General features: G+C 40.2%; 1 protein-coding gene and 1 pseudogene across 1 annotated transcript in view; both read left to right on the forward strand.

Moving 5' to 3' along the window:
• Btbd9 (BTB domain containing 9) overlaps positions 1-15866 on the forward strand; it is a 333829-nt gene that overhangs the window by 42148 nt on the left and 275815 nt on the right. The window contains exon 6 of the mRNA XM_070023845.1: positions 3053-3172. Within this exon, the coding sequence (XP_069879946.1) occupies positions 3053-3172 (120 nt within the window). The remainder of the gene's footprint in view (positions 1-3052; positions 3173-15866) is intronic.
• LOC138828103 (large ribosomal subunit protein eL30-like) lies at positions 12300-13405 on the forward strand (annotated as a pseudogene).

The raw sequence follows: 15866 nt of genomic DNA on the forward strand, positions 1-15866 counted from the left end.
TATAAAACTGGATATGTGTTTGTTGTGGAAAGCATAGAAAATATCGAAAAGCATATCAAAATTGTTACTAATATCAACTATTACTGTTAAAATTTGGATCTACTTAGTGTTTTTTTTTTTTTGTTGTTGTTGGTTGTAGGGTTTGACTCAGGAGGCCTGGATGCTGTCCCTGAGCCAGTTTGTGCTTAAGGTGAGCGCTCTACTACAGCGCCACTTCTGGTTTTTGAGTGGTGAATTGAAGATAAGAGTCTCACAGGGATTTTTCAGCCTGGCTGGCTTTGCACTGCTATCCTCAGATCTCAGCCTCCTGAGTAGCTAGGCATGAGCCACTGGTGCTCAGCTCTACCTAGCATTTTTTAACTTTTACCTGTCTGTGGCTTTCAAAGTAAAGATTACATATCAAAAGCTGATCTCATCTTTTTTCCCTCTCTGCCCCCCTCCCCATTTTTTTGTACTGGTCCTGGGGTTGAAGTCAGTTGTGCTTTCCTTGAGCTTTCTTGCTAAAGGCTAGTGCTTTACTACTTGAGCCACTTTTCCACTTCTGGCTTTTTGTTGATTAAGTAGAGCTAAGTGTCTCATGGACTTTCCTGCCCAGGCTGACTTTGAACCTCTATCCTCAAATCTCTCAGCCTCCTTAGTAGCTAGGATTACAAGCATGAGCCACTGGTACCCACCTTCAGTAGCTTTCTTTGTTTTTTTTTTTTGTCGGTTGTGGGGCTTGAACTTTGGACTTGGGTGCTGTCCCTCAGCTCTTCAGCTCAAGGCGAGTGCTCTGCTGCTTGAGCCACAGCGCCACTTCCAGTTTTCTAGTGGTTTATTGGAGATAAGAGTCTCATGGACTTTCCTGCCCCGGCTGGCTTTGAAGCGTGATCCTCAGATCTCAGCCTCCTAGCCTCAGCTAGGATTACAGGTGTGAGCCACTGGCATCTGGCTTCAGTAACTTTTTAAGTACATTTCATCTTATCGTTAAAGAAACTGCCTAGGTGTGTGAATAAATATTCTCAAAAGAAATTTTTGAGAACCCATCCAGCTCCTCAGTTGCTTCAGGGCTCCTTCCAGGCACTGCAGTGCTTTTGCCCACTGTGGCTTGTTGAGTCCATCCATAATGGCAGAAGCATTGGAGTAGTGGATGAGCACAGCTGACTGTCTTGTGGTTGCTTGTCATTGTTGAACTCTGCATACCTGGAAACTATGACCCACTCAGGCCTTTTTGGGTCTGGGCTGAAGTGTTTTTTTGTTTTTGTTTTGCCAGTCCTGGGACTTGAACTCAGGGCCTGAGCACTGTCCCTGAGTTTCCTTAACTCAAGGCTAGTGCCCTACCACTTGAGCCACAGCACCATTTCTGGCCTTTACTGTGTATGTGGTACTGAGGAATCAAACCCAGTACTTGCTAGACTAGCACTCTACCCCAGTCTTATGGGCTGAAGTTTTGATAGTGGTAGTAAATGTGTCCCAGACTACTTACAAGTATGACATTTCTCTTAGTGCCACTGTCCACCACGCTGGCTTTTATGGCCATTTGAACCAAGTAGGAGGGAAGTTTTATGAGGTGAGATTCAGCATTTCCTCTGGTGTTTTCCTCTGACTGGTGTTTGGTGTCCTCAACTGATTGTTCTCTGTTTCATTTTTCTTAAGAATATATTTCCTGACATGTGTCTTAGTGAATATAATTTGATGTTTAATTGCCAAAGTAGAAGTAATTCACGCACCTCATTTTCAAGTGTGTCTGATTAGTAATTGTATAATAATATTTACATAGCACTTTTATGTGGTAGGCACTGTATTAAGAGCTTTCATATTTCACTCATTTAATTAATAATGAAATAGATATAAAATAATAAAAGAAAAAGTATGTTTGAAAGTGAAAGTGATGATCATTGTTTCCATGATACAAAAAATTTATGGGTCACTTTGTTTTAATACCTGTTATACTCCCTAGGACTTAAGTTTACTGTGAAACTTTTCTTTTCTCACAGATGATAACATTCTTAGCAAAGGTGAAAAATTCAAAATCTTAAGCCAAAAAGATCCTGACATGTTGTAAAATTATATCCTGTATTACTGATAACCCAGGCAGGTTCAATAAAAGGTTATAAGCAGTATGAGACTGAGCAATAAAATGAATGGGAGTTGAGAGGACAGAAGAAAATGAGGGGTTGACACAAAATAAGCTGACCTTTTCTGGTCACAACTGTGGTCTGCAGCCTGACATTTATGGTCACCTAAATCTTCCAAGATTGTTCCTGTTGATATTGCAGTACAAGTAATAACTGCATCTCAAATTTAAATTTGTCTTATGACAATGCAATATAGATTTGTTCAGTGTGGGACCAGCATGTAATGGTCCAGGGTAGCTGACTAGAGGAGGATGATAGGCTATTTTCATTACTGCCAGGATATTAGCCAGCAAGTTTTAAGTTGTACCCCAAAGAAGCACATACTCATTGTCATTTATTTTTCTTGAGGTTGCTTTTATGTGTTAGACATTGGGAGACTGAGAGGTAGCAGGAGATGAGCTGGCCTCTGTGGGGAGCCATTCCAAGGCAGCTTTACTCCTGAGAAAGGAGGTCCAGCACCAGGCCAAGGACCCTGGAGGAAGAAGGCACACCTCCTGCTTCTCTTCCTTCCCCTCCATACCTCCTTTTTCCCCTTTTTTCCTTCCTACTCTGCCTGCACTCCCCGCTCCCCCCCCCCATCCCCAGCTTCACTAATTGCTAATGTGGTATATATCCAGATTACCCTGGCTGTGCTTGAAAAGAACAATGTCTTGAAAGCCTAACATGTGCCAGGCATGTGGTCCTTATTTTGCAGCAGTTTATGGTTGGATGAAGCAGACAAACAAGCTGAGAGCTAATTTTAATACACTGTGATGAATGGTACACTATTGGCTACTAGTAGCTTAGATACAGCTTTCATTATTATCTGAATTTTATTGTTAGGCAGAAAATGTAATCAGTGAATTCTGCATTTTTGGTACCTTTTAATGTTTTATATAAGTATAGCTTTGTATTGTTAATTTAATATAATAATTTCTCTACCTTTTACCTCATAGGTCTTATTCTTACTTTATTGAAGTATCAATGGATGAACTTGATTGGATCAGAGTGATAGATCATTCACAGTATCTGTGCCGGTCTTGGCAAAAGCTGTATTTTCCAGCCCGAGTATGCAGGTTAGTTCTCATAGTTAATAAATGATTTTAATTTTTATTTAAGGAGATTTCGACTTTGAGAAGGAGCGAGCATTTTTTTTTTCTTTCTAATGGAAGAAGAGTTTTTCAAGGTTATCAGCTACTGAATCAAAAGAAAAGTTCAGGAAAATAATGTGTCTTATTACTTAGGAAGTACTATGAAGCTATTTAATATGCAATTTATGTATGGAAACATGGAAAAAAAGGACAAGGGGGACACATGAGAAGTAGAAATGCCTTTTAAACACCATGCTACATATTACAAATAGAAATAATGTTAGGGATGTGTTCTTCCCACAAAAGCTAAGGGAATTATTTCTGGAAGCATTCCTGACAATGCCTAGACTGGAGAGCTTTGGATGTCATGTGCATTTCTAAATGTCTGTAATTTGTCTCTAGTCAGTAGCCATCAAAGGGGGTTTGACAGAATAGGTGTTTTATATTTGGTTGGCATGGGGCAAAGGAGGCTTAATGGGTGGGCTTTAATCCTCCCCTCATGCTTTCCCACTCCCCCCTCATTCTCAGTGTATTCTTCTCTCCTTCCCTCCTCATCCTCAGTGTCCTCTCCCTTCCTCCCCTCCTTCTGCATTCCCAGTGCACCCTCCCCATCTCCTCCTCTCCTCCTTATCCTCAGTGCACCCTCCCCTCCTTTCCTACTTCTCCCCTCATCTTCAGTGCACCCTCTCTCCCTACTCCTCACCCTCAGTGCACCCTCCCCTCCTTTCCTGCTTCCCCCCTCATCCTCAGTGAACCCTCCGCTCCTCCTCTCTTCATTGTCCCTTACTCTTCCCTTATCTACCATACACCCTCTCCTCATCCTCCCCTACTCCTCCCTCATCCTCAGCACATCCTCCTCCTTCCTTACCACCCTAACTGGTGTTATATTGCAACCCTACGTAAGATAGTTTTTTAAAAAGTATCCAAAAGCTGTTATTCTAGTGTATCGTATTCTCCCTTTAGTAATAAACCATCTTTTAAACTTTCTGAAATTCTGCATAACCTATACAAATTAATGAGTTTGGGAGTTGGGAAAGGTCACTAACACCCTCTCAAATGCTGCAGTTTTGTTCTTCTGTAGTTTTCCCACTGGAAATTACCCTCTGATATTCTTTGCCTTCGAATCCAGAGGTCATATGCATAGAGTGGTTGAGTTCATTTAGTCCAGGTGGGGCAGGAATAGAAGAGAAGGGCTTCAGGGGGTGTAGAGCTGGCCCCTTCCCCCTGTGACCTTAGCTAGCCTCCTGCTGAGGCTGATGAAGTGCCGATGATGTCCTACTGCCCCCAGTCCCCTGGTTGCAGGTCACCTTTACACTCGCTGACCTCAGGATCTAACAGCATTCGGCACAAGAACTCCATAAACCATTTCAGCCTCTAGTAAAGTAAAAAACATCCCCTATATATTTTTTTATTATGGGCATGACTGGACACAAAATTGTTACCCAGGGATTCTCTTGTGTGAAAATGAAGAAAATCCATTTCATTTCTCCAAAGAAAGACTAAAGTGTTTCAGGTCTAGCAGTTGCTCTTTTATCAGAAGAGTTTTGAATAGATTAAAGTAAGAGACAAGAGATTGAGTGAAGATTCCAATTCTAAGAGCTGCCAAGGGATACTTGGAGAGCGGATGGAGGGCCCACATGTGGAGGAGGAGATCAAGTCTGCGTTGAGTCAGGTTATGATAGTAGGGTATTAAAACACAAACAGCATATCAGTCAGAGTATCTGATAGGGACTGAAGGACAGTATGTTTGTATTTAATTTGGAACAATAAGAACATGAGCCTAGAACAAACCATCATGAATATAATACCAGCCCAAACAGTTTAGGTGCCTTACTCCCCTGAGCTCCATTTCTAAGGATAGAAGCATGTGCCTTCTATTTTTTAGAAAACATACTTGTTCTTTATTAATGGATATTATTTATATTCTTTCCTTACTTTATGTCTCATTTTAGGCCTTTGATAGTGCCAAGAAAACTTTGATGTGTTTAGATCTTGGCTGTATTCGTGATACCAGCTTTGTTTTTGTATGTCAGCACCAGACTCTAAACAAAACTAAGTGGAGGTAGTGTTGGAGATAGTAATGATAAGAAAAGGGAGTTTTTTTTTTTCTTTTAATAGTCCTAGGGTTTTCTGGGCAGGCATTCCATCACTTGAATAATGCCTCCATCAAGGAAGGAGTCTTTATCCATATAAATAAGAAAATATTATATCCACTTCTAAAAGATTTTTAAATCCTTATATCCATTTTAACATTTTGACATTATTAACTACATTTGTCATTTGCAATAGTCAAGAATGCTAAGAATGGCATGTTATCTAGGAACTTCACTGGACCAAAAAATGCTTTATTTCCTTGGCATGTAAGTATTCAGTGGTGCTATGTTAATAATATGCTTATATGTCACTTTTATTCTTGAATTCTTAAGTGTACTTTGCATGTTTGTCTTGCTTCTAACGCTAGAATTACAGATTCTTAGAGGCAAGAAATATAGACTCTTATCTTTTAGTATTTTTGAATAGTACTTAGACTGTGACCTTATATGCAGTAGGTTCTCTGTAATTGTTAGTATGAGTTGCATGGTGTCAGGGCACTGACTGTGAAATGATATAAATGTTAGTGTGTACTTTATTAGCTCATTTTATTTTATTTTATTTTATTTTTTTTAAATTTTTTTATTGTAAAGATACTATACAGAGGGTTACAGTTACATGAGTGAGGTAATGAGTACACTTCCTCTTGAACATTGTTACCCCCTCCATCGTTTTCCCCCTACCATCCCCTCCCTCCCTCCCTTCCCCAAGGTTCTTTTTTTTTTTTTTTTTGATTGTGATTAAGTGATTACTTAATTTCCGGAAATTCACAGTATTGTGGAATAATGATGCTCATTTAAAGTCACAAGTTCATTCTAACTTTCCTGGAGCAAATTGTCTATCACAGTCTGTAATATATAACGGTGCTCATATGTTATATACCATATATGTGATCAGCAGCATGGGGATATTTAGTAGTGGTTCAACCAGATGAGTGGGAGTTCTTTGTTTCTTAAGTCCTGTTAGTTTTGTCATATCACCTAACATTTTGGATTCATCATCCACTTATCAGGGAGACCATGTACTGTTTGTCTCTTCGTTCTTGGCTTACCTCGCTCAACATGATTCCTTCTAGCTCCATCCATTTCCCTGCAAATGCCATTATTTTGTCATTTCTAATGGCTGCATAATATTCCATTGTGTATAGATACCACAATTTTTGGATCCATTCATCTGTGGTGGGGCATCTAGGTTGTTTCCATATCCTAGCTATTGCGAACAGTGCTGCAATAAACATGGAGGTGCACGTGTCCTTGTATATTGGTTCCTGTTGTTCAGGGTAGATGCCTAGAAGTGGTATGACTGGGTCGTAAGGGAGGTCAATCTTTAGCTTTCTAAGGACCCTCCAGACTGCTTTCCAAAGTGGTTGTATGAGTGTACATTCCCACCAGCAGTGTAATAGCGTTCCTCGTTCTCCACATCCCCTCCAGCATTTGTCGTTGGCTGATTTGTGGATGTGGGACATTCTGACTGGGGTAAGGTGGTATCTCAGGGTTGTCTTTATTTGCATTTCCTTCACCACCAGGGATGATGAACATTTCCTCATGTGTTTCTTTGCCATTTTTATTTCTTCATTTGAGAAGTCCCTCTTTAGTTCCCTTGCCCATTTAGTAATTGGTTTGTTGGGAGCTCATTTTATTTTTTTGTTCGGTTGTGAAGCCTGCACTCTGGCCTGGGCACTGTTCCTCAGCTCTTCAGTTCTCAGTGAGCTCGCTACCACTTGAGCCACAGCGCCACTTCAGGCTTTTTCTGCTTATGTGGAGCTGATGAATCGAACTCAGGCCTCATGCATGCAAGGCAAGCACTCTACCACTGAGCTACCTTCCCAGCCCTCTTATTAGCTCATTTTTATCAACGTATGTATGAATGGTGGAAGGCTCTGTGAATGGAAGTGGCTGTGTACTGTGTAAAGGTTGCTTTCTCTGCTTTTCTTTAGGAACCTGAATTTTGAGGTTAATCTTGAGGATATGAGTGTCACATATTGATGAAAATTTTTGTTTATTGTATTGACAAAAGAGATATTTTAGTGCTGTCTGAGTCTAGGCAGAACTACATATAAATTAGCATTGTGGGCCTGTAGGCATGGCTCAAGTGGTTGAGCACTAGCAAAAAAAAAAAAGAAAAAGAAAAGAAAAATCAGCACATATAGTAGAAAAACTGTGGGCTGTGGAGTTAGATATTACTCCTACCAAATGGATCAAGAAAATGTGGTATATATACACAATGGAATTCTATGCCTCCATCAGAAAGAATGACATTGCCCCATTTGTTAGGAAATGGAAAGACTTGGAAAAAATTATATTAAGTGAAGTAAGCCAAGCCCAAAGAAACATAGGTCCGATGGTTTCCCTTATTTGCAATATCTAGTATATGTATGAGTCAAGCAGAAAAGTTCAGATAAGGTGATATTAGGACAATGAACCCTAAGATAAGTATTTAAATGTTTTTTTTCTTTCATGCCTTTGTTTCTAATGCAATTATAAGATTATTTCTTTGTTGCTTTGTATGTCCCTCCCCCACAGTATAACCCCTGCTTTCACTGTATTTGATGTCGGTATAATTTGTGGAGGGGAAGGGGAAAAACAAGTCATTTAAATAAGGATACAGGTGGACCCGTTGCAACAATGAGAAGTACAAGTTGTCATGTTGAAAACGAACTTTACAACTTTGGTGGTGGTGGTGGGAGGTTTGGGTGGGGATATGGTGGGGGGAGGCTGGGAAGGGATGGGAAGGGGAAACAAAGGAAGAGGCTACAATGCTTGATAAGAAATGTACTCATTATCTTGCCCATCTAATTGTAACTCCTCTGTACAGTATTTTCACAATAAAAAAATAAATAAAAATTTAAAAAAAGAAATTAAAAAATATATAAAAAGAAAAGAAAAATCAGCACGTATAGTAGAAAAACTGTGGGCTGTGGAGTTAGATATTACTCCTACCAAATTCTCTTTCCCCTCATATTTGCATTGCAACCAAGGTGAGGTATTGTATCTGTACCCATAAAGAGCAGGAGCAAGCCTTTCTTCATGAATTTGCTGTTGCTTATAAATGCTGAGCACAGTGTCTGATCTAAAGTGGAGATTTTGTAATTAGTAGTTGCTTTTATTATTTTTCCTAATTTCTGAAACTCCTAACTGAAATTGGCCTTCAACTGGAGTTTGACCTTCAGAGGAAGAGAGCCACCCTGTGGGTCATCTTTGTCTGTGGTGGCTCGCCTGTGAGAAAGTAGCTTCTTTTCTCGGATGAGTCTTTTTGGTACTTTCTGTATTGTCAGTGTATATATAGCAATCGCAAGCCTGCCTGAAATAATTTTCTTTATCTTAATAATCTCATTACTTTTGCATGTTTCCGGGAGTTTGTTTGTCCATGGTTATACTGGGGTTTGAACTCAGTGAATCACCCTTGCTAGGCAGGAGCTTTAGCCCTGAATCACACAGCCAGCCCTTTTTTTGCAGCTGTTATCTTGAGATAAGATCTTGCTTCCTGCCAGGGCCTCAAATGTATCATGATCTTCTTATTTTATACTTCCTACCATTGTTGGGATGACAAGTACACGCTACCATGCTTAGTTTCTTCTGTTAAGATGGAATCTTTAGGCTGGCTTTCTCTTCCCTTCTCCTTTCTTTCCTCCCCTTCCCTTCCTTCCTCTCCCCTCCTCCCTTCCCTTCTTTCTTTGGATGACAGGTGCACTATGCTCAGTGTAAGATAAAGTAGGTGCCGATGAATGAGAACACCACGTGGTATTCAGGCAGGAAGAGAAGTTTTATTAACGAACTGCCTGCCTCACTGTGTATGGTGGAGACCCATATGGTCAAAAGGGGCGTGCCAATGTCCAGCCTGGGTGTAAGTAGGTGGGGGAGAAGGTGTGGCCAGGTGAGGTAAGGTGTAGCCACATTGGGACCCTTCCCCAGTCCAATGGGAGGTGTGACCAGGGGCAGCCCAGGATGTGACCTCGGAGGAGGGGAGGTAACTGCTTCCAGGTGTGCCAGTTACTAGGTAATGCAGGTACTGGGCAGAGACTTAACCAAAAGGAGGGAGGCGCCTTCCTGGTGGACCTTACACTCAGCTTCTTCTGTTAAGATGGAATCTCTAGCCTGCTTGCCTGCCTCCTTCCTTCCTTCCTTCCTTCCTTCCTTTTACTTATTTATGGGCTGGGTCCCTGAGCCTCTCTGTGCTCAAGGCTAGCACTCTACCATTTGAGCCAGAGCACCACTTCCAGCTTTTTCTAAGTTAGTTTATTGGATATAAGAGTCTTGCAGACTTTCTTCCCTGGGCTGGCTTTGAACTGCCATCCTCAGATCTCAGCCTCCTGAGTAGCTAAGATTATAGGTGTGAGCCACAATGCCCAGCTCCTTCCTTTCCCTTCCCTTCCCTTCCTTCCCTCTTCCCTCCCTTCCTCCCTCCCTCCCTCCCTCCCTCCCTCCCTCCCTCCCTTCCTTCCTTCCTTCCTAATCTAAGCTGTCCTGGAATTGCAAGTCTCTCAATCTCAGCCTCCTGCATAGCTGGAATGACAGACGTGTCCTACCATGTCCAGCTATTGGTTGAAAAAGAAGTCTTGTGAGTTTTTGGCTCGGGCTGGATCTCACTGGAGGTGGGATGTTCTACTGCTCCCAGCTCCACAGCTTTTATATATTTTATTTTTGATAAAACATTTTTTTCAGTTTGGTAAAATATATAGTATAATATAAATTTTGCCATTTTTCTACTTTGTGCAGTGTATTTTAGGCAGTAAGCAGCATTTACCTCAGTAATGTCACAACCAGGCACAAACCAGTAAGGTAATATTCAAACCAGAGCAATTGTTTCAGCCATGATTGTGAGTTGAGGAGGGAGTGATTGACTCTTTAGGAATGTTTGTTGTGTAAGTGGGGACTCATCTATGTAGCCAGAAGCCACAGTCCCTAGCTTATGAACAACCTTTTTTTGTGACCTCAGAACAATTTTATGTCTAGTCAGCCTTCTCTTTCTCAATAAAGGCAGTTTCTACTGCCTTGGAAATTGTCTTGGATAAATAATAAACTCTCTCCCACTTTTTAAATCATTTTCTTAGATTAGTAAGGAATAGCAGTTTTGCATACCCTGGCCATATTCTTTATGGTTTCCAGCTGTTTCTCAACACAGTACCATTAATTTGGCAGCTATATAATACTGCTAGACTATGAGAAGTCTCGATAACATGGCTTCTGTCTTGATCTGTTTCATATTGCTGAAATGAAATACTACGGGCTGGGTTCTTTATAAAGAATAGTGGGTCTCATCATTGGGAGATCCACATAACAAGATGCTGGCCTTTGGCTATGAGATAATGTGGGAGAGAGGTGGCCATGTCATGTGCGGAAGGGCCTGTGCTCATGGGGTAGCTTACATTACAACAGTCTCCTATCCTGGCTGTTTACCTTGTAAATATCCCACCTCTCCATACTGTTGCCCTGGGACCAAGCTTCGAGACACATAGTGATCAAGAGACACCTGCAAACCATACGCAAACCACAGCAGCTCCTGTGAATGGTAGCTGATAGTACAAATGTGACCTTGGTGTCAAATCTAGGAGCTAAGTAGAGGAAATGTGCAGAGTTCTGAGAGAGGAAGGAAAGAGTAGATGCTGAGAGAGGAAGGAAAGAGAAGATGACCGAGGTAATCCTTGCTGGGACCGACCAAAGAGACTTGAGAATTGAAAGAATGTGGTTTACTGAAGATAGAGTGTTGAGAAAGTGAAGTGTGAAGTGTGACAGTTTAAAGCATTTGAGTGTAAAACAAGTTTGTGCATCAGTAGCATGAGCTTGGTTAACACACAACTAAGTTTGTTCCATTTTTTAATGTTTATTTTTGGCAGTACAAGGGTTTGAACTCTGGACTCACTCTTGCCAAGGTCACTCTACCATTTGAGCCATGCCCCCAACCCATTTTGCTTTATTTTTCAGATGGGGTCTCACACTGTTTTGTCCAGAGCCAAGCTTAGACTGTGATCCTCCTTCCTAAGACATAGTAGCTGGGATTACAGCATGAACTACCATTGCCAAACTTGCGTGTTGAGATGGATATCACTATTTTTTTTTTTTTTTTTTTTTGGTCTGGGCTGACCTCAAACTTCTATCTTCCCAATTTCTGCCTGCTAAGTATCTGGGGGATTTTTGTTTTTAATTATTAAATTATGGCAATATATATTTGGACTATATATGAACTAAATGTATATATATTTGACAAAAGACTCCACTCAGTGTTTATTGATTGAACATGAAGATACTCCTTTCTCCAAACAACCCCAAATGCAGGCATTTTGAACATCTTGTCAGTGTAATTTATGGCTTATAATAGTAGTCTTTACTGTGAATTTCTTTATCAATGACTTAATATATATCTTTGAATATTTGCCATTTAATTCTTACTTATGAAAATCCTATAGTATTCTACCTATCTTTTATTGGGATGATTATCTTTATCCCTTTGGTTTGTGAAAACTTTATATTGATAATCTCTATATAATGCTTTTTTGTTTGTAATGTATTCCATATTACTAGTTTTTAGTGTCTTTTGGTATTTTTTACAACATACATTTTTAGAATTGTACTTTTTAAAAAGGATCAAAGCTTTTTATGGTTTCTATTTTTGCAGTATTAGGATTTTTATGTGGAGCTTCATGCTTGCAAAGTAGGTGTTGTTCTGTGGATGCATGCCTTCAACCTGTTTTTTACATTGCTTATTTTTGAGATGGGGTCTTGCTTCCTGCCAGGGCATGTGCCTGAACCATGATCCTGCCTATTTTAGACTTCCTGTTATAGATAGGACAGCAGATGTGTGCTCCTGTGCCAGTTCTTGGTTGAGAAGGGGTCTCACAAACTTTTCTGCTGCTTGGTCTCAAGTTGTGATCCTCCCAGACTCAGCCTCCCAAATAGCTAGGATTAGCATGATCCACTGGGGCCTGGCTTGCTTTCTTGTTTTATATCATCTTTAGAAAGAATGCTGTATTTTCATATAGTTTTTTTAAAAAAATACCTTCAGTGTAGCCAGAATATTCTTTAACATATATATGATTCAGGTAGGGACACCCAGTTGATTAAGATCATCCATTAAGTTTTCTCTCTACCTGGCCATCTTGTCAGCTGCTTTTGGTTGTGAGTCCTCTCTCACGTAAGGCAGGAAGATGGGGGCTGCCAAGAAGATGAGAAAGTCCCTGGAGTTGATCAACTCTAGACTCCAACTTGTTATGAAAAGTGGAGGAAGTGGCCCTATGGCTCAAGTGGTAGAGCGCTAACCTTGAGCTGAAGAGTTGAGGGACAGCGCCCAGGCCCAGAGTTCATGCCCCATGACCGACCAAAAAGAAAAGAAAAGAAAAAAACAAACGGAAAGTATGTGATAGGGTGCAAGCAGACTCTGAAGATGATCAGACAGGGCAAAGGGAATTTTTTTTTACATTAAAAATTTTATTAAATTTTATTTTTTATTGTGAAAATACCATACAGAGGGGTTACGATTACATGGACAAGGTAATGAGTACATTTCTTATCAAGCATTGTTGCCTCCTCCTTTGTTTCCCTTTCCCATCTCTTCCCATCCTCCCTTCCCCCCCCACTTTCCCCTCCCCAAAGTTGTAAAGTTTGTTTTTCAATATAACATCTCAATGTTGCAATGGGTCCACCTGTATCCCTATTTAAACAATTTGTTTTTTTCGTTCCCCTCCACAAATTATACCAACATCAAATACAGTGAAAGCAGGGGTTATACTGTGGGGGAGGGACATACAAAGCAACAAAGAAATCATCTTATAAATATGTTAGAAATAATCTCATGAAAGAAAAAAATTATATTAAGTGAAGTAAGCCAGGCCCAAAGAAACACAGATCCCATCATTTGCAATAACTAGTATATGTCTGAGTCAAGCAGAAAAGGTCAGACAGGTTGATTTTAGGGAAATGAACCCCAAGATAAGCAAAGGGAAATTAAGTCATCCTCGCAAACAACTGCCCAGCTTTGAGGAAATCTGAAGTAGAATACTATACTGTGTTGGTGTCCATCACCATAGCATGTGGGAAATACTACAGAGTATGCACATTGGTTATCATTGATCCAGGTGATTCTGATATCATTAGAAGCATGCCAGAACAAACTGGAGAAAAGTAAAGAGTGCACAATTTTCCAGAGCTGGAACAAAAAACAAACTAATAAAAAAGATCATCCAGTATATATCTATCTTTTGTGGTACCTCAGTCCTTTTTTAAAGTTGTATTTTGGACAGGATCTTCTATTTTCTATCTTGGGTTAGCCTAGAACCATAGTATTCCCAGGTAGTTAGTACATGCTACCATGCCCAGCTTACTTGAGATGGGATCACACCAGCCTTTATTCTGTCCTGGCTGGTCTCAAACTGCAGTCGTCTGTATCTCTGCCTCTGGAGTAGCTTTGTGCACCATGCCTGACCCTTGTTTATATATTGTTGTTGAGATAGGGTCTCATTCTTCCCTTTGCTCAGCTGGCTGTGAACTCACAACCTGCCTGCCTTTTCCTCAGGAGTGGCTAAGGACTGGAGATGTACGCATCCTTGCCCAGTTCTCTTAAGGATTTCTCATCACACCGATGTGACTGGCCACATTTATCAAGTGCTGAGTTCTAGTGTGTTCCATTGATTTCTTTTTGTCTTGCTGAATGTTTTAATTGTTGTAGTTTCCCTTCCTTCCTTTTCCTATTTTCTTAGAATGAGAAATTATGAAGTGCCAAATGTATTACCGAAGAAAGAGTATTCTAGAGCACCTGTCCACCTGTCTTTTGCTGTTGGGTGGCATTAGGGGCTGTTGGGATAATAAGCATGTCATGAAATGGCTGTTCCCAGGTACAGCAACAAGTTAGGCATGCCTCACCAGCAGAGGAAAGTAGGTTTGCCTTCACTCCCTATCTCTTGTCCATTTGTCGCTGTCTTCAGTGGATAGGCAGCATCAGCATCTAGTGTGTTCAGAGTTGTTGATGCTGAGGTCTTGTGTCTCTTTTGAGAGAGATACGTTCAGAACACACATTTCTAAGAGTGCATGGTTGTTGTAAAGATGGCACTGTGATAGTGCTTGGGCAAGAGATGGAGGGTGGTTGTTTTACCTAGGGAGGTAGGTAGGAGGTTTTTATTAGCATTTGCTAGTTATACAGAGGGGTTTCTTTGACATTTTCTTGTTATTGCCTTAGCTGTTTAGACTTTCTTTGGTATATACACTGCATGTTATTCATAGTAGCTGGTCTACTGCAGGAGGCCTCATTAGGTGAATACTAAAACTGTACAGTTTTGTAGTGTAAGGCCCTTTCATCTCTTTTACTGTCTCTATACATTCCTGGTCCCCTCCTCCCTGCTGTCATTAGACACAGCATCATTTTCTCACTGTTCTCATTAGATTACAGTACCTACACAGTGCTGTAGATCTAGAGAAATAAACATGAAAAATAAGTATTGCTGCTTCTCCCTGCCATATTAATGTTTAGGACAGCATGCGTGTTTTCTCTCATCTCTCTCCTCTTCCTTTCCCTCTGACCAGGCACTGATGCATTTATTTACTGTTAAAGACAGGCACATTTGCTTTGTTCAGTGCTTCACCAGAGGGGTTTCAAATCCTAGCTAGAGTTATACTGAGCCTCTATACTTTCTTTATGTGGCCCGAGAGCTTCTCATTCAAACAATGCTTAATTCAGCTATAAAAGAAGCAGGGATAATTTTACCTTAAACACGATTATTTTAATTCATACTTTGAGATTTTCCTCTACCAACAACTTAAAAAAAATTGTTATAAAGGTGATGTACCAGAAGGGTTATAGTTATATAAATTGGTAAAGAGTACATTCCTTTTTTCCTCCATCTCCACCCACAAATTTTATAGTTCATTTTCAACATAGTGTCTATTGAGTACCACTGTTGCATTTGTTCATTTTTTTGTCCCTCCATTTCGTCCTACAACTTTGATATCAAAATAGAACTAGTCTAGAGCAACTTTGCCTACAATCACATTTTCTTCTAAGAATGCAAAGCAAAATGTAACCACATGGTGTCACTAACTTATAACAGTTTTACTTAGAGCCAAAGAGAATTTGAAATTACTTTTTTTTATGAAGCCATATTTAAATATAAATTGTTCTGAAGTCTGTGATTTGTGAAATAACATGTGAAACTATTTGTACTATTTAAGTCTTCCTACTGATGTGGAGCATTAATTATGCCCAGAGTCCATAGACGTACCTCAGTGCTTCAGGCTCCTGTTGTCATCTGCACAGTGCAGGAGAGATACGAGGGCTTCTCTAGTATTCAGTTTCACACAAATAAGATTTTTTAACCTTCCTTTGAAATTTTTAAGTAAATAGAAGAGTAACTTAGAGGAGACAGAATAATCAAATAATTATGAGAACTAACAAATAGAAGAAAGGAGGAAGGAGGATGAAGACTTGGTGGTTGCAGGACCTTAAGGAAGTACCGAGATGGGTCACCTTAATGTTTAATAGGCATTTGCCCTTGGTCAGGTATATGGTGTTGCCTTACATGATTCTCACAGTAGGCTTGTGTGGGAATGAACACTACCTTCAATTTTGTGAATGAAGAGACTCTGAAACTTAGAGAAGTTTAATT

This window comes from Dipodomys merriami, unplaced genomic scaffold (genome assembly GCF_024711535.1).
Source record: "Dipodomys merriami isolate MVZ:Mamm:240054 unplaced genomic scaffold, mDipMer1.0.p SCAF_16, whole genome shotgun sequence".
Classification (NCBI taxonomy): Eukaryota; Metazoa; Chordata; class Mammalia; order Rodentia; family Heteromyidae; genus Dipodomys; species Dipodomys merriami.